Raw genomic sequence first — 26,394 nt, 5'->3', positions numbered from 1 at the left:
GCATGTGACATGCAACAATCACACACCTGCAGCTCGAGAGGAATGGAATTCTCAACAATTGGGTTGCTCATCCCGCTTTCAGGTCAAGGGAGCCGGTGCTTGTCCACAGACAGCTTTCTGGGTCATGTGGCCAGCAGGACTAAACTGGCTCAACGGAACACCTGAGCAGAAGGTAGCTGAGCAGAAAGTAGGCTTTGGCCAGACACAGTTTGTCACAGAGGGTCAAGGGAAGCTGTCCCTGTTGAAACTCCCTCTTCTATGCCTCTGTTTAAAAAAGGGCCGGTCTCATTGCCTTCCATGGCCTATGATGTTCTAACTGCTTCTTGTGACAACAAGGAACATTCAAGGTGAGGGGATCTACTGCCCTCCCACTCCCCCTAGCGGCCGTGTCTTTGATCAACAACTTCTAATAAAAATGATCTAATCTTGTTGGTGCTGCTTCTCATGGGACATCAGTGCACATACCCAAGAACAAAATACAGCACATGCCTTGCTTTCGTTGCGAATGCTCTGTGATAGGAATTTTGAGGTCTTAGATATATGGTAATGTTCATAAGCGTACCAACCAAGCATGTACATAGATCAGCACAGGAAGACCAACCTGGAACCATTTTGATTCCTAAACTGAGCCAATGTTTTCTCTGCAAGGTCAAAGTGGGAAACCTCCCCATTGTCTCTTTCCTCACAAATCCTACCTTAAGGGCACATTTAAGATATGAATAGGGTGTGAGCCTGTGACCTGGCCCAGGAACTAAGTATTTATCATTACAAAAGACTGGCCAGGCTCCTCAGGCAATCCAATCAAGTAACCTGCCAGACAGGATATAAACAATGACAGGAGAAAAACAACATTCAAATTTCTGTTTTAGACTGCCTTTTTTTGTGATGTAGGTATGATGTATCTGAGGGGTGGTCTTAGGTTACACCCCTTCTGTGATGTATGTATGATGTTTCTGGGGGTGGTCTTGATCTACAGGGTGGCAATTTATAATAATAATAATAATAATAATAATAATAATAATAATAATAATAATAATAATAATAATAATAATAATTTATACCCTGCCCATCTGGCTGAGTTTCCCCAGCCACTCTGGGTGGCTCCCAATCAAGTGTTAAAAACAGTACAGCGTTAAATATTTACAACTTCCCTGAACAGGGCTGCCTTCAGATGTCTTTTAAAGATAGGATAGCTGCTTATTTCCTTCACATCTGAAGGGAGGGCATTCCGCAGGGTGGGCACCACTACCGAGAAGGCCCTCTGTCTGGTTCCCTTTAACCTTACTTCTCGCAATGAGGGATCCGCCAGAAGGCCCTCGGAGCTGGATATCAGTGTCCGGGCTGAACAATGGGGGTGGAGACGCTCCTTCAGGTATACAGGACCGAGGCCGTTTAGGGCTTTAAAGGTCAGCACCAACACTTTGAATTGTGCTCGGAAAAGTCTTTATAAGGCCTTGCGCGCCATTGTTCTGGGTTCCTCCTCCTCTCCTGCGGGTGAGGGGAGCACCCTGTTGCAACAGATCAATAAAGATCAAGCTTACTAGCTGCTTTGCTTCTCAATATTCTCTGGCTGGCCTCTGTTATTTTCTCCTACCAATAGGGAACCTGTGTAAGGACTCTATATGGGCTCTTGGATACCCCATAAGGGAAAAGGGCAATTTTTGTTTACAACAGCTCAATGCATGGAAATCTCTGCATTTCCCAGCATCCTAGAAGAGCATCCTTGACCATGCTAAATGGCCCATCTACACAAGCATATTATTCTCACAGTGATACCTTTGGGAAGCCAAGAGGCAGGACCTGAGCCCAAGAGTTCTCTCCTTCCTGGTGGCTTCCAGCAACTGATACTCTGAACATTACGGCCTCCAACCATGGAGGCAGAGAGTAGCCATCATGACTAGTAGGACTTGGTCACCTGTGTCAGATTCTTAAGCCTTATCAGAGGAAACTGGCCACTCTCCAGGCACTCGGCTTAAGATCCTTGTTGACCTCCCCGTCTCCGTCTCCCGGCAGGATATAGGCTAGGTCACTATCGGTGATCCTCCTCAAGCGTGAGAAGAACACACCACTCTTCCCTCCTCCCTGCCTCCCCCAGGGAGGGGAAAGAGACAGACAGAAATGTATTTACGTGTCTTTATTTCTGTCCTTGCAGCAGTACAGAGAAACACGTCTGTACTCATCAGACTCCAACAGTAGAGAGATTAACTCCACCCCTGTACTTCCAGTACAGGTCAGATGACACTCTGAGCTAACATCCAGTGCTCAGTACAGTGAATAGACTGCCCCTTTGTTCCAATGGTACAGTCCCAAACATCAACATCCTGTTTTGCATTCCAGCAGCTTGCAGCTCGCTCTCGCATTGCTTCTTTTCCGTAACAACCTGGTCCTCTTATAAATCCATCCAAGTCAGTGACCATCACTGGCTCCTATGAGAGTAAGTTCTGTACTTTAACTATGCACTGCACAAAGAAAGACTTTCTTTCACAACATTAACCGATGCAAGAACAATTATTGCCAGGACATGGAAATCATTAGAGTTATTAACTATGGACCAGTGGTATGATGGAATTTGGCAAGCAGCGTTATTGGAAAAACTGACATACACAAAATAAAAGTAGATACATGAGAATTTTTATGCAGTCTGGAGGGACTTTATTGGTTACGCAAATAATGAACCATATGGTAGAACCAGTGCTTTTTTTTTCTTTAAAAATGTTTAGGGGTACTCTCATTTTGACTCAAGAGAATCACCATTTTATAGTTCAAATTGGGGAAAATAAATCCAGTAAATGAAGAAAAATATGAAGATTCACAAAATGTTTATGGGTATGCGTACCCCTGCATCCCCCCAGAAAAGAAAAACACTGGATAGAATAGTACCCATGTTTTATAGAACAGTCTGGCGTGCATGAAGTACATATTTTAATTTTTTTCCTCCCCCTTCCTATAGATTCTAATAGTTATTGATACAAAATACCTTTTACTTAGTCACCAATATAAGCAATGGACATTATTTCAATACATCATTTCAAATCTGTAATGACTGTAATAATTTTGGTAGATACACTTTGACACAACTTTTGTTAATATGTTCAGAAACATTTATCGGTTGTTTTATTCTTATGTCATTGTTGCATGCCATGTGCTCTAATGTTTACAAAGATATATCTTAATGCAACCATGTTAAACAGCTTAAAGATTGATACGGAAGGGGGGGCATGTCTTCTTCACCTCCTTCTTCGCTACAATATATCCATTTATTTCCAATTGTCAATGTCAAAAGGGACTAAAATCTATAAAAATTCATAGAAAATCAACGTGCCAATTTGCTCAATTTCTCTAGGACACCATGACACCTCCCCTGTCCTCCATAATCCCTCAAGCAAGGTGTCAAGACCCTAATCCGGTCAAATCGCTCTGCCAAGCCCTTCCTCCGGGCGATGCCAGGTGACAGACTATGCATACATGGACCATTGTCTTCTCAGGATGTGCTTATCTGCGCATATCTCCAGCTCTGCATATTCCCCCCTCCCTCCTCCATGTGTTAATCCGATGTAACCCAACCTCTTCCTAATGTATTCGTGATGTAATCTGTGTAACCCAACCTCTTCTTAATGTATTCATGATGTAACTGGGATGTATTTTGCACTGTATTCTGGGACATGGAGGGAAATTTCACAAGTTCATGTCACCCCTTTCTCGCTGTTCAATCTCGCCTTGAACCTGTTGCGCAATAAACTTGGATCTTCTGCAGTTTGCTCCTGTCCGGCTGAGCTCATTTTCTTCCGCAGGGACCCGCGGACCTAGTCCGACGAGCTGGGTGGCAGAGTAGCCCCGCACCCAGATTTTACCGTAACAAAGATGAAAATGAATAAAAACCTCATTATGAGAGAGACAGAAAGACAGACAGAGAACAGGTATTCCATTGTTTTTAAAGTCCTGCTTTTTAAAAGAAAAGCTAGGACAAAGATAAAGAAAATAAGGAAAGCATTCCTGTTTGGTTGGAGTTGATGACAGTCTGATTCCTCTTTCCTCTCTGACTGCTTTGCACCTGTCAGAGGAATGCAGCTGGAGGAGAACGATTGCTTAGCTCCATGACTGGCTCCTAATAGAGTTTGGGGAGGCCAGGATAGAAAGGAAAAAGTCAGCTTTTCCTCTGCCTCCTTTCCCCCCTCTTTTTTTAAGAAGTCCTTTGTGACTTGATAAGGAGCTGGCACAAACTGATAGCCGTGATCTCATTTGCATAGAAATGGGCTCACGACTCCAGCAGATGACAATAATTTCAGAGAACAGATTCTGGCAGAAATCGGAGTCCCCCTTTCCTCACCAGCAGAGAAGGAAATAAAAGCTGTTCCACCATTTTAAGACACATGACAAAAAAGGAAAAAGGCAGCTGTTAAATGAACCGGAGTTTCACATCCTGAGATGTAAGGAGAAGGAGGAGGTCTTATTTCACTTCTTGGCTGACCCTCCGTGAGGCTCGTAAAATCATTTTGCAGAAAGAAAAAAGAGGATTTGCAAAGTCAGAGCCGGAGATCCTCAGCATTGTACCTTCCAGAAATCTTATCACTGTGTATTTGGGAAAGGAACAGTCCCTGGGACACACTTTGCAATCACTGTTAGTTCACAACCTCCAAAGTCATTATAGTGTAATCTCAGGACTGTTATCCCATTGAATTCCAGGAAGTTGCAGACCATCAGTCTTATCTCACGACACTCACAGGACCAAAAGGCAAAATAAAAAAATTCCTTCCAGTAGCACCTTAAAGACCAACTAAGTTAGTTCTTGGTATGAGCTTCTTCAGATACCTCTTGGTGAGGTTGATGGACTTCCATTTCATGCGGCTCAATGTGGTGCCTTCCATAGTTCCAGTTACAGATAGGTAGCCGTGTTGGTCTGCCATAGTCAAAATAAAAAAATCCTTCCAGTAGCACCTTAAAGACCAACTAAGTTAGTTCTTGGTATGAGCTTTCGTGTGCATGCACACTTCTTCAGATACCAAAAGGGACTATTTAAAATCAAGAGAGACCCAGGTGCTTTTGAACTACACCATTCATCAGCTCTAGCCAGCATGACCAATGGTTAGGGATGATGGGAGCTATAGTCTTGCAACATTTGGAGGGCAACCAAATTTAATTTGCTTTAATTTGCTTTAATTTCATGGGGAGAAATTGCATGTCAAAAGTTTAATATCTAATTTGAGGGGGGGGAGGCTTTCATGAGGACTGCCATGTACAAGGAGGGAAGTTTAACTCTTCCCTCCCCAGCAGCAATACAGAGGCAAATTGTTCCGAACACCACAATTAGTATTAGGAAATTAACACCACTGAGAGTTGTTTAGCTAATGCCATTTGCTGCGCAACAGCAATTTTCATTAGGATTGTGGTTGGACAGGGAAGGTTTAAACTTCCCCTCTCAGGGGCTGCAGTCCCTATAAATGTTTGGGGCCCACAGAGGACACTTTTTTGGGACACTGTAGGCTTGATGTACAGTGGAACCTTGGTTCTCAAACCTAATCCATTCCGGGAGTCCATTCGACTCCCGAAACTGTTCGAAAACCAAGGTGTGGCTTCCAATTGGCTGCAGGAGCTTCCTGAACTCAGTCGGAAGCTGCAGAAGCCACGTTGGATGTTCGGCTTCCGAAAAATATTCGCAAACCGGAACACTTCCTTCCAGGTTTGGATGTTCGGGAACCAATTTGTTCGGGAGCCAAGCTGTTCGGGAACCAAGGCACCACTGTATTGGCAGGTGGCGTCCCTTGGAGCTGATAGGATGGAAAGCAGGGAGGTCAACAGCAGATGGAGCCAGAGTCAAGGGCAGGTGAAGCCAACTAATTTATAGCTCTGTCCCAATCCTCACTGCTGAGTTCTTCAAGGACAACACTTGAGTCAATGGAGAAGGAAAGTGGCAGGCAGCTTCCCCTCTGCGGCAGGAGAAGGAGCCAGTCATTGGAGGCATGCCATGGTAGGCTCCACTCTTTGGCTCCATGCTTTGGGGGCATGGTGGAGCTTGGCCCCTACCCCAAAAATATAGGAGGGACAAAGGGGCTTAGATCCTAGGAGCCGGCACCCATGGTCAGAAGCCCAGACAGCTAGAGGCTGGCAGAGGACAAACTGGTGGAACAGTGCGCCATTCACCCTAATGGGCCAGCACCTACTTCTTCGCATCTTGCCAGTCAGAATACAGTCGTATCTTGGATCCCAAATGCCCTGGAACTCAGAAGTTTTGGCTCCCGAACGACACAAACCCGGAAGTGATTGTTCTGGTTTGTGAACATTCTTTTGGAACCCAAACGTCCAACGGGGCTTCCGTGGCTTCTGATTTGCTGCAGGTGCTTCCTGCAGCGAATCAGAAGCCGCAATTTGGTTTTCAAATGTTTGGGAAGTCAAACAGACTTCTGGAATGGATTCCATTCAACATCCAAGGTATGACTGTACTACCGTATTTTTTGCACCATAACACTCACTTTTTTCCTCCTAAAAAGTAAGGGGAAATGTCTGTGCGTGTTATGGAGGGAATGCCTACGGGTGGCATGCCTATGGATTTTCCTGCTCTAAAAACTACATGCGTGTTATGGTCGGGTGCGTGTTATAGAGTGAAAAATACGGTATTTATTAATGTAAAAACGTTTCTTCTTCTGCCCTTCTGGTGCTTACGTGCTCATAAAAGGGCTTGAAATGGAGGCAGGGGGATGTGGGCTCCACGGCAGGCAAAGTCCTTCATTTTAACTGCAGGCTCTTTTAATCTCTCTCCAGTCTCATGTCGGCCTCTTGAACAGGGAAATAAATCAGAGAGATCATCATCCCAGAACCAGCCCAATAATGATGAGGAATGAGACCACTGTCTCAGGCAGTGGGCACAGGAGGCAGCAAATTTGTGACATTCCCCAGGCCTCCTGCTGATTTTATTATTAGCTGATTTTATTATTAGCATGTGGCTACCCACCAGTCACTCAGCGAGGCAAAGCACCCCTTCACCTCCTCCAGCGGCGTAGCGTGGGTTGTCAGCACCCGGGGTAAGGCAAGTAATTTGCGCCCCCTAACCCAGGGCAAGACAAGTAATTTGCGCCCCCTAACCCGGGGCAAGGCAAGTAATTTGCGCCCCCTAACCCCTAACCTGCCGCCGCTGCCAGCTTCTTCTTGCTGCTGCCTGGTCTGGTCTGGTGTGGCTCTCTCCCACACTCAGCGCTGCGCTGGGCAGCCGCTGCACTGTCCCTCCCCCAGATAGTCCCTCGCTCTCTCTCCGCACCACACGCCTGGCACCCACCCCCTCCACAGTGGGCGGCGACCCAGTGGCTCAGATCGGATTCGCACAGCCAGCACTGCAGTGAGAGAGAGTGAGTGAGCCAGGTAGGGGCAGAGAGCTGCGAGTGCAAGCACGCCCCCCCCCGATGTTGCACCCGGTGTGGCCGGCCCCCCTGCACCCCCCCCACGCTATGCCACTGACCTCCTCCTCCCTGCCTCACTTCACTCAGAGAAAGGGTCAAGAGGGTCCTTCATAGAATTGTGGAATTGGAAGGGACCCTGAGGATCATCTAGTCTAACCCCCTGCAGTGCAGGAATATGCAGCTGTCCCATACAGGGATCGAACCTGCAACCTTGGCGTTACCTGCACCACGCTCTAATCAACTGAGCTATCCAGCTATTCAGCGTGAAGCCTTCAAACAAGGTGGTCGGGAGAGTGCCTGAGTTGCTGTGGCTTGTCACCATAGGGAGAAAGGTTGTTGTAAATTTAAAGTTCATTTCAGCTTTTTAAAAGTGTATGGTCAGGAAGAAGATTGGAAGTGGGGAGGAAAGGGGAGAATAGGGGTGGCAGCAGGTGGCAGAACCCTCTCTGCCCCCTGTGTCCGGGATAAGCCTAAGTATATACAAGACCCAAAACACCTGCAAAATGACCACTAGAACAGTTGCTCAATTGCTGAGGCTCACCACTGAAACAGAGGGCACAATCCGGGTGATTTCCATACATTATGCAACCTGAATTCATCACCAAATATACCGGTACTCTTCAGCAGGGAATTGCATCCAGTATCACTCACCTGAACATGCTGCATGGTGGGAAAATGTGTGTGTTTCAGTTTCTCTCGGCTTCTCATTTTTTCCACTCTTAAGTCCAGTTCTCCCCATTTCCGCTTCAGTTTGAATTATTTCCCCCGGTCAGCAAATTCTCCCTAACACACACATTTTTTTGCAAACACCTTCCCTTAATTCTAGATTCAGGTAGGTAGCCATGTTGGCCTGAAGCAGTCGAAATAAATAAAAAAAATGTCCAGTAGCACCTTAGAGACCAATATAGTTTTCGTGTACATGCACACTTATTCAGAAACTTATTCAGATACTGGGCATCTGAATAAGTGTGTATGCACACAAAAGTTTATACCTAGAACAAACTTAGTTGGCCTCTTAGGTGCTACTGGACAATTTTTTTAAATTTATTTAGACCTTCCCTTAATATTATGCAGTTGTGTAGAATGTTTTCACTAACATGTGCATTTTAATATATATTTTTACTCTAGAAAATGCACTTTTGCGCAGATCACTCAGTGAGAGAGCTGCATTGCAAAATTAGGGGAAGCGTGAATTTTGAAGGGTGGCTCTGTTTCAATTCATCTGATGTTTCCAGAAGCGTGAATTTGGTTTAAAGGCAAATCAGATTTCTCCCCCATGCAAGGGTGCATCGCTTATAGTCATTTTACAAAAGGCTGTCCGCTTTTAGACTTCAATATGTAATGTGAAATGGTTCGAATCCAACCCAGGCACACGAACATTGGCCAAATTTACATCTTAATTCCAGTCCATGTGCCCTCCTAATTGTCCATTAGTTCTCTGTTGCAGGAAAACACCATAGCAGTGACAGAGTATTTACTTTCCACTTACAGGATTCATTAGGCTGGTCTAGGTGTGCCAAATTCAGGTGGCTTAGGCAGGGTCAGCTGGATATGCCCATAATTCTTCCCTCTCACACACAAATGTTAATTCCACCTAAATGTGGTATGAAGCTTTCTGCCTCTTCTCAATTAAAGGCTGAGATGGGGGGGGGGGATAACGGCCCTTCCACAACTATAGAACTGTAGGATAACCAGTGCTATTTTTCTAGGGGGGAAAGGTGCTGGAACTCACCATGAGTGTCTCCCTTGTTCTCTTATAAGGTAAAAGGTAAAGGACCCCTGGACAGTTGAGTCCAGTCAAAGGCAACTATGGGGTGTGGCACTCATCTCACTTTTCAGGCCAAGGGAGCCAGCATTTGTTCACAGACAGCTTTCCATGTGGCCAGCATGACTAAACTGGTTCTGGAGCAACGGGACACCGTGACGGAAACCAGAGCGCACGGAAACACTGTTTACCTTCCCTCCACAGCGGTACCTATTCATCTCCTTGTATTGGCGTGCTTTCGAACTGCTAGGTTGGCAGAATATGGGGCAGATCAATGGGAGCTCACCCCGTCACGCATATTCGAACTGCCGACCTTCTGACTGGCAAGCCCAATAGGCGCAGTGGTTTAGACCACATCGCCACCAACCTGAAATGTGCCGGAACTGAGTTCAGGCGAGTTCCAACTGAAAAAATGCCCTGAGGAAGACATAAAGGTACTGAGGGAACTGGTGTCCATTGGGACTGGTGGGGTGTAAGGCAGGGAGTCCAGCAATAGGTGGAGTCAGAGCTAATCATAGCAGGAGCTGTCTAATTCTAGCTTTACCCATCCTCCTCCTGCTGAGTTGAGCTCACTATTGGTCTCATCTGCTCAATATGCCAGAGCCTATCTTCTCATGCAGGGGAAGTCCCTAACTGACTGAGGTTTTGAGACCCATCGGCTACCCCAGGGGTCTGCAACCTTTAAGACAAAAAGAGCCACTTGGACCCTTTTTCCAAAGAAAAAAAAACTGGGAGCCGCAAAACCGGGAAGGTGACGTTGGGACAGTGCGTGACTAATGCACGCACCGCCCCCATGCGACGTCACAGCCAGTACAGCGCCCGCCACAGTGGGGAGTTTCGGGGCGCACAATGCACCTCCTCCCCTCGCTAGTATCCGCCCCGGAGCTGCGGCAAAGGTGTAAAAGAGCCACATGTGGCTCCGGAGCCGCAGGTTGCAGACCCCTGGGCTACCCTCACCTGGTTTAGCCACCCAGTCAAAGCCATTCCCAGGGTGTGTCCAGTATCACATGGTGGCAGCTTCTAGGAGACACAGGTGAGAGCCGAGTGCAGGATGGGGGCCAAAGGTGGATAAACTACCCCAGAAGGAGCACAACATGTCCCCCACCAGAAGTACTCCATCTCCCCTAAAGTATGGTTACCAAACATCCCCGTTTCCTGGGGACAGTCCCCATATTCAGAAATCTGTCCCCGGACAAAATCCGTCCCTGGAATGTCCCCAGATTTCATTTATTGTCCCCGGATTTATATTTTAAGTGTTGTAGATTTATTAGCATTGAATGAATGTTGCGTGATTGGTTCACGGGCACAAGACACATCATATGGGGACTTCTGGCAAGGCAAAATGACGGGCGCCATGGCAGTGAGCAGCTCCTGAGGCCAGCCAGAGCCAACTGCGCTACCAGGCTGGCTCCGGGCTGCTGAGACTGCCGATGCCAGTGGCGTAGCGTGGGGGGTGCAGGGGGGGCCGGCCACACTGGGCGCAACATCTGGGGGTTAGGGTTAGGGGGCGCAAATCCACGGGTTAGGGGGCGCAAATCCACGGGTTAGGGGGCGCAAATTACTTGCCTTGCCCCAGGTGCTGACAACCCACGCTACGCCACTGGCCGCTGCCACTGCCACTGCCAAAAGGAAACTGGGGACACCTGGTACATCAACTGGGGGAACCACTGACACACACACACACACACACACGACCCAAATCGAGCCTGGTGCAAGAGCGCCCGGCCTCCCGGCCAACGGTGCTCCGGGGCCAAGTAAACCCCGGAGCCAATGCAGGGAGAAGGAGGAGAGGAAGGAGGAGGAAGAGAGAGAAAGAGGAAGGAGAAAAAAGAGGGGAGCCCCGACCTTGCCGCACTGCTGCCACCTCTGAGGAAGAGAGGTAGGAGAGCACCGGGAGGGCAAGGACATGTGGCCGAGCCCAGGCCCGACCCGAGCTTACTCAACAGCAGCTAGCGCTCCAAGAGAGCAGGCCAGGGTCCAGACGAAGGCCATGCGACAGAGGAGACCACAGTAGAGAAGATATTACTTTTTTAAAAAATACTTTTTTAAAAAAATAACTTTTCCCCTCTCTTTTTTTTTTTTTTTTAAAAAAGTGTCCCCGGATTCTTTGAAATAAATCTGGTAACCTTATCCTAAAGACCCCATTCATCCTGGGCAGCCCAGGACCTCTATACACACTGGCCAGGCTTGTACCCCAAGAGGTCACCTCAGTGCTGCTAATGCAGCAGTTTGACTTTGCCCCCAGAGGCACACTCCATTGCCTCTTGAGAGACAGTCGGATGCCAACCACATCAGCAACCAGGGATTTTTCTTCAGCTGGAACACGCCATGAATCAGTTCCAGCACCTCTCAGATGGGCGCCATTGGCATTACAGTGGTACCTCAGGTTACATACGCTTCAGGTTACAGACTCTGCTAGCCCAGAAATATTACCTCAGGTTAAGTACTTTGCTTCAGGATGAGAACAGAAATCGTGCTCCGGCGGCGCAGCAGCAGGAGGAAGCCCCACTAGCTAAAGTGGTGCTTCAGGTTAAGAACAGTTTCAGGTTAAGTACGGACCTCCGGAACGAATTAAGTACTTAACCTGAGGTACCACTGTATAAGAGAATGAGGGAGGCATTCGTGGTGAGTTCTGGCACCTCTTTTCCTAGGGGAAAAATAGCACTATGACCCTGTTGAGTTCTAGAAGCACACAACTGAGACTAAGGAAGAGGAAGCTGATAGACCAGTGTTTCCCAACCGGTGTTCCGCGGCACACTAGTGTGCCGCGAGACGTTGCCTGGTGTGCCGTGGGAGGGAGGCGGGCGAGTTGGGCGGCGAGAGGCGGGGCGGCGGCGGCGAGGAGAGGCCGCCCAGCGCGGGGCTCTCGCCGTCTGCCTGCCTGGCTGCCTGCGTGGCGCTGACATCACGGGGCTGTAACGTGCCCCACATAGGCACACGCGGGGCGGCGAGCGAGCTCCCTCCCACATCCCATCGCCGCTCGCTTCGGCCGGCCTACTGGGCTGTCGCAGGCGGAAGGCCTGCGCATGCGCGAGGTTTTCGCGCCTTCGGGATTCCCTTCACGCCTTCCTCCTCCCGGGTCCTTGAGAGCGCGGGAAGCTGCAGCGCGAGACCGGCGTTGAGCCTGGTAGGTATTGCGCTTGCCAAGGCAGTCATTTGGGAAATGAAAACTTGCAAAGCAAGCAACCAGTTCAATCTGAAGTACGTGTATGCTTAATATCCTGTATCTGAAACCTGTTCTGCCCCCTCCCCCACACTTGGTGCCATTTTCATCTACACATGCAGCAGAGTAAGTTGACCCAGAATAGTACCAATTCAGATTGCAGATGGGAGAATGACAGTGCTGAATGCTTTCCCATGTAGAACAGTCCCTGCAAATAAAAACCTAGCATATTTGGAAGAGGGATGCTAGCCTAACCATTACCTTCTATGCTGTTACTATTTTTTTTATTTTTTTTTACATAAGTAAAAAGTGACCTTTCCCCATCTGGCATGGTGGTGTGCCTCGAGATTTTTTTCATGAAACAAGTGTGCCTTTGCCCAAAAAAGGTTGGGAAACACTGTGATAGACAACCCTGCTCCAGTTGTAGGGATAAAGGCATAAGGGCAGGTTGATTTTAGTGGTATGGTGCCCCATTTGCCCTATCCACTATAAAGGTGTTCTGTTCAGCCAAAGGGCACTGTTTATTTATTGACACCCCTGGAGAGGAATTAGGGGTCTATTTTTGCCTATCGTTCAAAGAAGCTCCTGGTAAAAGCCATGCAATGCCTTTCTTTGTTGGAAGTGTTTGCCCAGCTTCCAAATGTATCGTTCATGTGTTCCTCACCTTCCCTCAGCTTCTTAATAAAAAAATTAAAAAATTCATTTTTCATTTTGGTTCATTACATACATCTCAAATTCTTAACGTTTACTATATATTCCTCCCTCCCCTCCAAGACTTCCCCCAACTTTCTGGTTTGTTTCTATTTTCACCCGCTTTGATATCTCTCAACAGAAAAAGTGATTAATAACATAACATCAAACCTTAAAAACATAAAAATTAAATTAAATACATCATCTTATTTCACTATCTTCCAAACATTTTCTGATGCTAATACAGTGGTACCTTGGGTTAAGTACTTAATTCATTCCAGAGGTCTGTTCTTAACCTGAAACTGTTCTTAACCTGAAGCACCACTTTAGCTAATGGGGCCTCCTGCTGCTGCTGCACCGCCAGAGCCCGATTTATGTTCTTATCCTGAAGCAAAGTTCTTAACCTGAAGCACTATTTCTGGGTTAGCGGAGTCTGTAACCTGAAGCGTATGTAACCCGAGGTACCACTGTAATGTGGATGTTTATTTAAATCTTGCCATCAAGTCTAGTGCCTTTCTTTGTTTCTGCAAATATAATATGAATGGTTCCCAATCTTTTTCAAAATATCTGTTGTGTTTTTCTCTTAGTCTTTCTGTCATTTTTGCCAGTTCTGCATAGTTCATCAACTTCTCTTGCCATTGTTCTTTAGTTGGTATTTCTCCAGTCTTCCAATTTTGTGCAATCAACATTCTTGCTGCTGTAGTGGCATACATAAATAAAATCTTTTGGTATGTCTCCCCGTCAGCTTCAATCCTGGCCCTTGTCCCACCTGAGGGTCCTTTGGAGACAGCTGTGACATCAGTCTCCTCATCAAAGGTCTTTCTCCAGGAACATCTGCCTAAAGAGGTGATATGGGTATTTAGTGAGATGACCTTCTTGGTGGTGGCACCCCAATTAGAAAAGGCCATCCCCAACAAGGTTCATCTTGCACCTACATTAATATCTTTTCCGTGTCCTTTTAATCTCCTGGGTCTTTTTTTGTGACTATACCTTTTGCCCTTGGAACAGATCATTCTGCTAGGTTAAAAATGTTTTAACATAATCTATGCCGCTGTGGTTATCTTGATGCGAGACACCGTATTGATTTTAATGTTTTATTTATTTTTGTTATGGTATCTTTCATTGATTGAACTCTGTGTGAACCACCCAAAGGACCTTGTTGACTGGCTGGTCGACAAATGTCCTAGATAAATCAGACAAAACTCACAAGCCACAGAGCAATCACACTGTTCCTTGAGCACTGGGCTCCCCGGGAACTGGCCAACTTTCAAGTATAACTAAACTGAACTAACATGTAATTGCCACTAGAAAGTAGCTAACCCAATAGTTTGAGCAGTGAACCAGAAGCAAAAATATTGCTGCCAACGGAGACTTTGGTGCTTTACGACACTCTTAAGGCCTGGGAAGGAAAAAATACCTTGTAATTCTTCTTTCATGTGTCATTCATTTTTCTTTCAGTGAAAAGGCTTTCTGCCTCTTGTTATCCCTCATTGCCCTCTAAAATCAAACAACCCCCCATCTTTTTCACTCTCCCAACTGGCAGAAATCTCTTTTTCATTGCTAGCGACTGAAACTTTTCCAGCTGCAAACGTCCAAAACTTTTCCAGTTACACTTAGAATGCAATGAAGAAGAAACAGAGAGCAATTGCATTCAAATGTTCCTCCTAAACCTCATATAGAGACTCAGGAAAGGATCTGAGCAGCTCTGAGGTGTACATCAGGAGTTGGCAGACTTCAGGTTTGCTGGATCTACTTTGTTGTTTAATATTATTATTATTATTATTATTATTATTATTATTATTATTATTATTATTACAATGATAAAGGTAAAGGTAAAGGAACCCCTGACCATTAGGTCCAGTCGTGACTGACTCTGGGGTTGCGGCGCTCATCTCGCTTTATTGGCCGAGGGAGCTGGCGTACAACTTCCGGGTCATGTGGCCAGGATGACTAAGCCGCTTCTGGCGAACCAGAGCAGCGCACGGAAATGCCGTTTACCTTCCCGCCGGAGCGGTACCTATTTATCTACTTGTACTTTGGCGTGCTTTCAAACGGCTAGGTTGGCAGGAGCAGGGACCGAGCAACGGGAGCTCACCCCGTGGTGGGGATTCGAACCGCCGACCTTCTGATCAGCAAGTCCTAGGCTCTGTGGTTTAACCCACAGTGCCACCCGCGTCCCATTACAATGATAAAAGGTAAAGGTACCCCTGCCCGTACGGGCAGTCTTGCCAGACTCTAGGGTTGTGCGCTCATCTCACTCTATAGGCCGGGAGCCAGCGCTGTCTGCAGACACTTCCGGGTCACGTGGCCAGCGTGACCAGCTGCATCTGGCGATCCAGTGCAGCACACGGAACGCCGTTTACCTTCCCGCTGGTAAGCGGTCCCTATTTATCTACTTGCACCCGGGGGTGCTTTCGAACTGCTAGGTTGGCAGGCGCTGGGACCGAACGACGGGAGCGCACCCTGCCACAGGGAATTGAACCACCGACCATGTGATAGGCAAGTCCTAGGCGCTGAGGTTTTACCCACAGCGCCACCCGCGTCCCACATTACAATGATAGGAAGGTGCAAAAAGAACACACAGCTCCCACCTGCAGTATACATTTAACACGGCACCATACCACTTCATTTAGGAGACCCCTAGTCTCCTCACAGAGCTACAGTTCCCAAAGATCTCTGGGAAGAGGGATTGTCTGTTACACCACTCTGGGAACTGTAGCTCTGGGACCCCTCCATGCCTGTGGGTTTGTATGTGATTCTATGGAGCAGGGATGGGAAACCTCCAGCCCACAGGCCAATCTTGGCTTCAGGCCCTTTTCCCCAAGCCAGACCCACATGCCCATCAGCTGATGTCACTCATGAAATTGTATGATGCGCAGAATTTATTTTATAAACACACCAATAGGTGGACTAGAATGAATTGAAGCAAAACAACTCCACCTCTCTTTTTTCTCCTTCCTATTTAGTATGTGACTATAATATGCCCTGGGACGCAGGTGGCGCTGTGGGTTAAACCACAGAGCCTAGAACTTGCCGATCAGAAGTTTGGCGGTTCGAATCTCCGTGACAGGGTGAGCTCCCGTTGCTCAGTCCCTGCTCCTGCCAACCTAGCAGTTCGAAAGCACATCAAAGTGCAAGTAGATAAATAGGTACCACTCCGGCGGGAAGATAAATGGCGTTTCCGTGAGCTACTCTGGTTCGCCAGAAGCGGCTTAGTCATGCTGGCCACATGACCCAGAAGCTGTACGCCGGCTCCCTTGGCAAATAAAGCGAGATGAGCGCGGCAACCCCAGTCGGCCACGACTGGACCTAATGGTCAGGGGTCCCTTTACCTTTACCTTTATAATATGCCCATATGCAGTGGTACCTCACGTTAAGAACTTAATTCGTTCTTGAGGTCCGTTCTTAACCTGAAACTGTTCTTAACCTGAGATACCACTTTAGCTAATGGGGCCTCCCACTGCTACCACCGCCACACGATTTCTGTTCTCATCCTGAAGCAAAGTTATTAACCCAAGGTACTATTTCTGGGTTAGCGGAGTCTGTAACCTGAAGCATCTGTAACCTGAAGTGCCTGTAACCCGAGGTACCACTGTACTTCCAAGTGAGCAATGGGTCAATGCCTTATAAATCATTAGTTACAACACTAGCACAGGATTGTGCATAATTGGCTTGCAAATATTTATGAAAACTACCACTATTACTGATTTGATGGAAAAACAACTCTGCATTCCGCTGTCACCCCCCAGCATTAGATAGCCAGTCCTTTTTTTCCATAGACAAATAAAGCTTGTGTTCTGAAACAGCCAAGAACATTAGCATTTAATTATCAATTACATGTGTACTTCAGCATTTCAAGCGAGTTGAGCTGAGCAAGCCACACAGAAAGCAGCCTGAGGCTTATGTTTAGTTCAATATTGCTCCTGCCAAATCCTCGCCATCATCCCCAAGAACAGCGTAAGAAGCCCCTCTGCCCAAAAAGCCAAAGTTAGCAAAAGCAGAACATCGGGTGGGAGCCCTGTCAGATCAATACAGCTAAGATCAGCTTCATGTTTCCAGATAAGCAAACCTATCACCATGACGGGCACAAGCTCTCTATGGTGGGGGTTTGCAAACTGTGGTCTGCGAGCTTCATTCTTGACCCACAGTGGGTCTGTGGGTTTTCGGTTTTAGATGGGAGGTGGCACAGCCATCACACTAAATCCTGATATCTAATTGTATTTCAGCTGCTTCTTTTATTTCTTATGTCGTATTTTATTGCATCATAATTTGAATTGTATGGAATATGTGAAAAAGTGCCTCCAAGACCAGGCCCAAGATGCAGATCAGCGGAAGAGAAACTCTCAGTGGTTCTGCAGCTCTCAAGAGATTCATGGGACAGAGACTCATGACAGGGCCTTCTCCATTTTGGCCCCAAGTATGTGACCAAACTGCAGGAGGCAGTGGAAGACAGAAGTGCCTGGCGTGCTCTGGTCCATGGGGTCATGAAGAGTCAGAAACGACTAAACAACTAAACAACAACAAAAAATGTGGAACTCCCTTCACACAGAGGTGAGTCTGACACATCCATGGGTTGTGGAAGATGCACTTCTTGAACTCTATAGCCTTTGAAAACTGAATAATGGGCTTCGGTGTCCTTCCTGTAATATGCTATGCAAATTATTGATTTTGGGGTTGTGGGTGGGGTAGTTTTTAATGTTCTGATTCTGGGCCTTTTTATACTGTAACTAGCCCTGTGACTTTCTGGCAAAGAGTGGGTAAGAAACACAATTCAACTTTACCAATGCTTTTGTGTCAGGCCAATGCTAAAAAACACCAGATCCACCTTTCTTGCGGTGGTTCAGTCTTAGTTTGGTAGTCATCCCCCAAATTACATCACTTGAATTCAAGAGGATCCACTTTTTATTTCCTTGTTATTTTCTTCCCTGTTAATGACTTTAGTATCTGGGGTGGAGTTCAATGCTAGTGACATTCAGTATTTCCCAGTCATTTCCCTTCTCCCCAAAAAGTAGGGTGGGGGCGCGTGGGAGCCAGTTTGTTGTGCAAGATCTTCCCATCAACTTCTATTTCCCCCACCCGGATTTTCTGGCACGCGACCGAAGCCCTCCCGAAATCTCTCCCTCTGTTTCAATTCCACGACGAAATGTGATGATCTGAATTTATTTATTTTTAGGGGGGTTTTGTGTGCTGCTGCTGTTCTCCGCAGCTCCGTCTCGTGTCCGCCTCCCTCCCCGCCTGCCAGCCCCGGGGTCTAGGGAGGCCCTCCCGGTCGACTCACATGATCCCACTCGATCCCCTAATCCTGTCTCGCTCCGCGCCTAGTGCGCGACTCGGAGCAGGATGCACAGAGGCGGGAGCCAGCGGAGGAGGAGCCGAGGGATCCGCGTGGTAGCGGCGGCGCTTCTGCTGTTTTTCGCAAAGGTGGTTCCTCTGGGAAAGCTACCTGTTGCGTCGGCTCAGCAGATCCCCGGGGATTCAGGTAAGGGATCAGGTGCTGATTGCAAAGCTGGCTGTTTTCTTGCCTCCCGATTCTTACGCACGTTTTCCTAGGGTGCAGCAACAGGTCTCCTCTAGATCTCAGCGTGGCAGTGGCGTAGCATGGGGGGTGCAGGGGGTGCCGGCCGCACCGGGCGCAACATCTGGGGGGGGCGCTCGCACTCGCAGCTCTCTGCCCCTAGGGCAGAGGGGGCGCAAATTACTTGCCTTGCCCCGGGTGCTGACAACCCACGCTACGCCACTGCAGCGTGGGACTTTTAAAAAACGTTCTGAGCAAGCTGCGATCCTGCTGCTACCCCACCACACCTTGAAATCGGCAGAAAAGCAAAGGACCAGGGCGCTTGGGGCTGCAGGGATCAGCTGAGCTTGGAGTTTCGGTGTAGGATTTTTGCATGCAGCTGATGTATGCTATTATGCAACAGGTCTCCTCTAGAGCTCAGCTTGGGACTTGGAAAAAGTTCTGAGCAAGCTGCGATCCTGCTGCTACCCCCAACACCTAGCGGAGGAAAGCCTTTGAAATTGGCAGAAAAGCAAAGGACCAGGGAGCTTTGGGGCTGCAGGGTTCAGCTGAGCTTGGAGTTGCCTTGCGAGGCAGGATTTTTGCATGCATAATGATCTATGCTATTATCGCAGCTAAGGGAAAGAAAATGCATTGAGGCGATCTGCCAGGACTAACAACGATTTGCAGGAAGTGAGGTGGCGTTCCTAATTTGGAGGCTCCCAAACGAAATTGCTGGTGCAAAAGCAATGGGGTTTGGGAGGCAGAGCGGTTGCAAAAGGAAACTTTTCTCCGCGCTGTGCTGGATGCAGAAAGCAGCCGCTGCTAGCAGAGAAACAGCAAGAACATTTAAGACTTTTAAAGTGCATTAATAATATTGGGAAGTGTAGTTTGCCCCTCACAAACAGCTACAATTCCCAGCGCTCTTTTAAACAAACTAGTTCCCAGGATTTCGGGGGGGGGGGTGAAGCAATGCGCTTTAATTTTTTGGTGAGCAGCGTCTCTTTCCAGCTGTACTGAATTCTTCAGCCTTCCCTTGTAAGCTTGACTCATCTTAAACGAGCACTTTTTAAAGAGCCCGTTTCATCCTCACTGTTGATTCTGTCCATATTTAAAGCTCTTCAGGTCATCAAATATGAGGCCGGCTTGCTGCCAAATACTAATTACTATGTATTACTGATTCTTCTTAAGAAGCTGTGTACTACACATGCAAGCTTGTTGGATCTACTCTGAAGTAAAAAAAAGAGCAGCCCAGCTGCAGTATCAGTTAAAGGAGCATTGTACAACTTAAATTAAGTTACAGCTTCGCCACAAAGTCTCCTGAGAACTGTAGAGTTCTTAGGAAACCTGTATTGTCCACGCTAAACTGCAATTCCCAGTTACCTGTGATTGTCAAACTATTGGTGTATAGATTTTGATTAGATATATAAATATAAATACATACAAAATGCAGTAAAAGTGATGTGACCAATTCAAATGCAGGCAGAAATAGAAAAAATAAAATAAAACGCTGCCTTATATTCTCAGTTGTTTTCATGTTTTCCTCCCCATTGTATCTTTGTCAAACATCTCCTGGGAATTTTAGCTCTGTGATGGAGGATAAAAAGGTAAAGGGACTCCTGACCATTAGGTCCAGTCGCGGACGACTCTGGGGTTGCAACGCTCATCTCGCTTTACTGGCTGAGGGAGCCGGCGTACAGCTTCTGGGTCATGTGGCCAGCATGACTTAGCTGCTTCTGGCGAACCAGAGCAGCACATGGAAATGCCATTTACCTTCCCACCAGAGCGGTACCTATTTATCTACTTGCAGTTTGACGTGCTTTCGAACTGCTAGGTTGGCAGGAGCAGGGACCGAGCAACGGGAGCTCACCCTGTTGCAGGGATTCGAACCGCCGACCTTCTGATCGGCAAGCCCTAGGCTCTGTGGTTTAACCCACAGCGCCACCCGCGTCCCCTGATGGGGGATAGGAGTCTTCTAACTCTCAGCACCCTTTAAGTACAGTTCCTGGGATCTTTGGGGAAAACCATGGCTCTAAATGAATGGTGCAGATGAGGCCACAGTTAGAATTGTAGAAGAGTGTAACCTCTGAGCGTGTTCTGAGCCTGAGGAACAGTTTTCTGTTCTGAGGTGAGCTCACTGCCCTTTCAGACCACGCCTAGTTAGCTTTCTTCATTTCAGCCTGCTTTGGGTGGGAACAGCTATTTGGATTACTGAACGTGTGAAACGAGCCCTTTAAGGAAGTGGAGGTGAATATGTGGTTGGTGCTGTGAGCTCTGCCATGGCCATTCACCCATGCGAGTTATCGTTTGAGGTTGCATTCATCAAATGATAGGCATTCAGGGTAAACTACCTGGGGACAAAGAGGGACGCGGGTGGCGCTGTGGGTTAAACCACAGAGCCTAGGGCTTGCCGATCAGAAGGTCAGCGGTTCGAATCCCCGTGACGGGGTGAGCTCCCGTTGCTCAGTCCCTGCTCCTGCCCACCTAGCAGTTCGAAAGCATGTCAAAGTGCAAGTAGATAGGTACCGCTCCAGCGGGAAGGTAAACAGTGTTTCCGTGCGCTGCTCTGGTTCACCAGAAGCGGCTTAGTCATGCTGGCCACATGATCTGGAAGCTGTACGCCAGCTCCCTCAGCCAATAAAGCAAGATGAGAGCCGCAACCCCAGAGTTGGTCACGACTGGACCTAATGGTCAGGCGTCCCTTTACCTTTTACCTGGGGACAAACCACAGGAACAAGGCTATAAGTGTGCAAGCAAAACCTCACAGTACAGAATCTGAGCAGAAGAAGCATCCCCAGAAGGCTACCTGTTGTTGTTGTTGTTGTTGTTGTTGTGTTGTTGTTTAAAAAAAAACATTGGCTTATGTGTCTAAAACCAAATACCAAGCTTGTACTATTTCTTGGTTTTTAGTAGCTTTTGTAAGGAAGTGAAATGACTGTCTTGCTTTCTTAGCAGCTGGTTTTCAGCAGCAAGACAGCAAAAGTGTGCTGTGTGTCAAATTAAAACCACATAACCATTGTTTTCAGAAAATAAAACGCAGTGTATTGTCTCCCCGTCATCGGAATTCCCAGAAGGATTCTTTACGCAGCAGGAGCGAGAAGATGGAGGCATCATTATCTATTTCTTAATCATTCTTTATATGTTCCTGGCTGTGTCCATTGTGTGCGATTATTACTTCCTCCCTTCTCTAGAGATCATCAGCGACGGTAAGTTTCCCCCCTTTTCTTGTGGTGTTGTCATCTTAAAAAGGACATATATATTTTCTACAAAAATAAAAGGCACTAAATCAAACTGGAGGTTACCGTCTCTTTTGTAGGTAAGAAGTGAGCTGGAAAATTGCTAGGCTTTTTTCCCTACCATTTCGTTTTTTTAAAGGAGTCAGAGCCTGGGTGGACAAAAGGCTTATGGAAAAAGAAAAGAGGTTCAGCACTCTATACCCTATTAGTATAGGAATTTAGGAATATAGAACGCTACTTAGCAAGTCAAGCTATTTGTCTGTCTAGTGCAATATTACCAGCTCTGACTGGCAGCACCTCTCTGGGTTCATAGGTGGAGATCCTTTGCAGCAGCTGCTGTTTTTCATGCAGAAGGTCCCAGGTTCAGTCCCTGACATCTGCAGTGAAAAAGTGTGTGCTTTATCACTGAGCTAAGGTCCCTTCTCGACAGAATATGAATTCCCCACCCCAGGTGGGAATCGAACCCAGATCACACACAGAAGACGAGCTACCACTAAAAATGTAGGAAAAGCCTGCTGGATCAGGCCAAAGGCAAATCTAGATCAGCAGGTAGGGCCTTCTCAGTAGTGACGCCCGCCCTGTGGAACGCCCTCCCATCAGATGTCAAGGAAATAAGCAACTATCTGACTTTTAGAAGACATCTGAAGGCAGCCCTGTTTAGGGAAGTTTTTAATGTTTGATTATTTATTGTGTTTTTAATCTGTTGGGAGCTGCCCAGAGTGGCTGGGGAAACCCAGCCAGATGGGTGGGGTGGTTGTTGTTATTATTGTTATTATTAATAATAATCTTATTATTATTACTACTACTGTGGTCAATCATCATACTAAGAGGCCTGTCTGCAATGCCAGTTCAAAATGCACTCCGCCTTCAGTATTTCAGCATAGCCTATGTTCTGCAACATGAATCTGCTACTGTAATGTTCTGAATTAAGCACAGCCCCCATTCATAGATATATTCTTGTTTCTCTCTTCTCTGTCCCTTGTCTCTGTAGCCCTTGGTCTCTCTCAGGATGTTGCAGGAGCAACTTTCATGGCAGCGGGTAGCTCTGCACCTGAACTGGTCACAGCCTTTCTTGGTAAAGTGAAGCCAGCTTTAAACAGCACACAATTACCTCCCTTGTGGAAGCAGAAATTAATTCTGTCAAAATGATGCTTTGCTTCTAGGGGTATTTGTCACAAAGGGGGACATTGGAGTCAGCACTATTCTTGGTTCTGCAATCTACAACCTCCTTGGTATCTGTGCAGCTTGCGGACTGTTATCTGGCATGGTATGTCCTAGCTTTTATGACACTCTGAAGCTGTTTCCTCGTGGTCCAGTGCCAAAGCTGGCTTAATTTGAGGTTACTTAAATTTAACAGGCTTGCAAAGCAGCATGTAATCAATTGGAAGAGAGTAAAAACCTTTGATACGCAACCCCACTTACTATTCTTCAGCAACTTTCAGAATGCTGAAAGTTTAACGTAGAGGTCCAAATGAGAAAGTTGCGTGCTAAATGGGGATAATAAAGACGTTTGGGTCTCACTGATTTACTTATGAGGTACTGAATTTTTAGGGCATTTCCAGATGAGCTACAGCTCCCAAAACTGGTACAGACATCTGGAAATGGTCCACTTCTCTCTCAAAGCAGAGGTCTTGGTATCCTCCCCAGGAAGGTTAAAAGGTTCATCCAGGTCACTCAGAAACCTGAAACATGGAGTTTGCTGCACTGATTACTAGAATATTTCTGAATCTCATGCCCCACATTTTTCCTGAGGTATTTAACTCATAATAAATAGAGGCCAGCATTTTGAAGGCAAGCGGCATCGAGGGTGCCAATAAAATATTGGAGGGGGCACATTAGCTCTGCTCTGCAAAATTGATCACAAGGTGTGGCACACAAGCACACCATTTGAATGGTAATGCCCGTCAACCAGCCAACTTGGGGATGGGATGGCGAAGGGACCTTGGACCCATAGGAGTTGGCTCCTATGTGTGGGATAGGAGGTTAAGGCTGAGCCTTCAACTGTATCCTCTTGGGCTGAAACAGTTGCAACAAGGTACATCTTATGCTTGCAAAACACAAGCATCTTTTTACTTTCCTAAAAGTATGTCTCAATTCTATCTACAGGTTTCAAGACTGTCTTGCTGGCCCTTGTTCAGAGACTGTTTGGCCTATGCAGTTAGCGCAGCAGCAGTTCTTGCAATGATAATAGACAACAAAGTTTACTGGTAAGTGCCCACAAACAGGCAGTAGTCAGCCACACAACCAGAGTTTCGGTTCTCTTTTTTTTAGTGGATTCCCCGCATCAGCAGGAAGATGGGACCTTTAAGTTCCCTTTGAAACATGTGATTCTCTGTTGCCTCAAAAAATTGCATGTAATTAGCCTGTATGCAATTGTAGTTAGTTGGACAGCAGGCACAGGTGCCAATAACTGGCTATTAAATGCCTTGCAAGCCATTTAGACAGCGTACTTTTGCTTCCGGAGGGTGTTAGCAACAGCGCCCCTATTTGGGGTTGATCTGTTGATCAATCAGTTGGAGCAAGATGCACCTTTTAGAGAGATGGCTCTGATACGGTAATATTAAAACGTTTTATTAAGGTTTTGTTCTCGTAAGCCATGTGGGGTGGGCAGTCCTAGTTCACACACGGATATCTTATCTGTATGCACAAGTTTTGGGATTCCATTCTTGGCATGGTAACCGTGTTTAATCCGCACCGCTTTTAGTTTAACAAGTACAAGAAATAACACTGTAAATGGCCTCAAGTACTTCAATTTTCCTACCAGCAGGAAATGATAAGAACCAGTGTTGAAGTATTGGTAGAAAGACAGGCCTCGTTCCATGAGATATGGGGACTTGTTCATGTGATAATGGTTGCATGCATCTCAAGCTCTAAGAATTGGTTAATTCATGAAGCTTTAGGCTGCTTATTACAGTGACAGTTTGAATAAGCCTCAGATACACTATAGAGGGGTGCGGGTGGCGCTGTGGGTTAAACCAGAGCATAGGGCTTGCCGATCAGAAGGTCGGCGGTTCGAATCCCCGCGACAGGGTGAGCTCCCATTGCTCAGTCCCCGCTCCTGCCAACCTAGGAGTTTGAAAGCACGTCAAAGTGCAAGTAGATAAATAGATACCGCTCCGGCGGGAAGGTAAACGGCGTTTCCATGCGCTGCTCTGGTTCACCAGAAGCGGCTTAGTCATGCTGGCCACATGACCCGGAAGTTGCACGCCGGCTCCCTCGACCAATAAAGCGAGACGAGCACCACAACCCCCGAGTCGGCCACGACTGGACCTAACAGTCAGGGGTCCCTTTAGCTTGACTTTACACTACAGTGGTACCTCAGGTTAAGTACTCAATTCGTTCCGGAGGTCTGTACTTAACCTGGAACTGTTCTTAACCTGAAGCACCACTTTAGCTAATGGGGCCTCCTGCTGATGCCGTGCCGCCGGAGCACAATTTCTCTTCTCATCCTGAAGCAAAGTTCTTAACCCGAGGTACTATTTCTGGGTTAGCGGAGTCTGTAACTTGAAGCGTATGTAACCTGAAGCGTATGTAACCCGAGGTACCATTGTATACAGAAACCTGATTATATTTCCTGATTAGCTAGTTAGTTTCTGGTAAATTGACCCTTAAAGAGAAATAATAGTTCTGGGGAAAAGCTGGGGGCCCCTAGGAAGATATATAGAGGAGCCACAGTTGAGTGGCACAAACATTTGAGTGACACATACTTTTGCACAACATGGGTTCCAGGTTTGACAACTGGCATCTGCAGGAAAAGCTGAGGAAGTCCCCTGTCTGAAGTCCCCTGGAGAGCTGCTGCCAGCCAAAGTAGACAATAATGAACTAGATGGACCAACCATCTGACACATTAAAGAACAGATTCTTATGTACTCTCTTGCTTTGCAAATCTTCCCCTCTTAGGGAAAAACACCACCGAAACTGTTAATTCATCACCTTGGAATAACCATGCATACTCAAACATGAATTATTTTTAATTGAGGTTGTTCTGTAACCAAACATGAAGTGTATTGAATACAAAAACACACTATGAAATTTGCAATTTTATTTATTTATTAATACTTACTTTGTTCTAGGTATGAATCTGCTTCTCTCCTCTTAATATACGGAGTCTACATTTTGGTGCTCTGCTTTGACATTAAAATCAATCAGTACATCATGAAGAAGTTTAGTCGTTGCTGTACCTGTTTCACAGTGACTGCAGAAGAGACTGAACAGCAACCACTGATGGGCTGGAAGGAAGAGTCAGGGCCTCTTCTTCGTCGGCAGTCAAGAGCAGACAGCGGAATTTTCCATGATGAGTCAGATTACGCTCAACTTTCATCAAGTTTACACGGGCCTGATACTATTTCTGAAGGTATTCCTGCAATCTTTGCCAACAGCTATTTTAGAAAGGGCTGGCACTAGTGCAAATGGCTTCAGAAATTCTAGTGAGAAAATAAATCATTAGCCGCTCTGGTCACTCTCAAGTTTTCCTGAAAATACCGAAAGTAAGGCTTTGCCATGTGAATGTAACTTACAAGTCTGGTGGCTGAAATGCTTTAAATTATATAATGGCTCAGGTGCTTAAACAAGACTATCTTGAACAGGGTCGTGTTCCTCTGGCAACACACATACACAGCAATCAATGATCCTTGGTTGCCTGCTATCTAAATTTTGCT

The 26,394-nt window shown here is 46.8% G+C and overlaps 2 protein-coding genes across 2 annotated transcripts in view; one reads left to right on the top strand and one right to left on the bottom strand.

Moving 5' to 3' along the window:
* The window catches only part of LOC310693470 (NAD(P) transhydrogenase, mitochondrial-like), a 963,907-nt gene that overhangs the window by 37,696 nt on the left and 899,817 nt on the right, over positions 1-26,394 (bottom strand). The window lies entirely within an intron of this gene.
* The window catches only part of SLC24A5 (solute carrier family 24 member 5), an 11,183-nt gene continuing 3,089 nt past the window's right edge, over positions 18,301-26,394 (top strand). The window contains exons 1-6 of the mRNA XM_083475860.1: positions 18,301-18,485; positions 21,527-21,706; positions 22,728-22,811; positions 22,900-23,003; positions 23,843-23,943; positions 25,810-26,090. Of these exons, the coding sequence (XP_083331986.1) occupies positions 18,347-18,485; positions 21,527-21,706; positions 22,728-22,811; positions 22,900-23,003; positions 23,843-23,943; positions 25,810-26,090 (889 nt within the window). The 5' untranslated portion in view covers positions 18,301-18,346. The remainder of the gene's footprint in view (positions 18,486-21,526; positions 21,707-22,727; positions 22,812-22,899; positions 23,004-23,842; positions 23,944-25,809; positions 26,091-26,394) is intronic.

This window comes from Podarcis liolepis (genome assembly GCF_965112155.1).
Source record: "Podarcis liolepis genome assembly, chromosome: 14".
NCBI classification, from domain to species: domain Eukaryota; kingdom Metazoa; phylum Chordata; class Lepidosauria; order Squamata; family Lacertidae; genus Podarcis; species Podarcis liolepis.
Note: the sequence above shows the minus strand (reverse complement) of the source record. Positions and strands in the feature narration are given on the sequence as shown.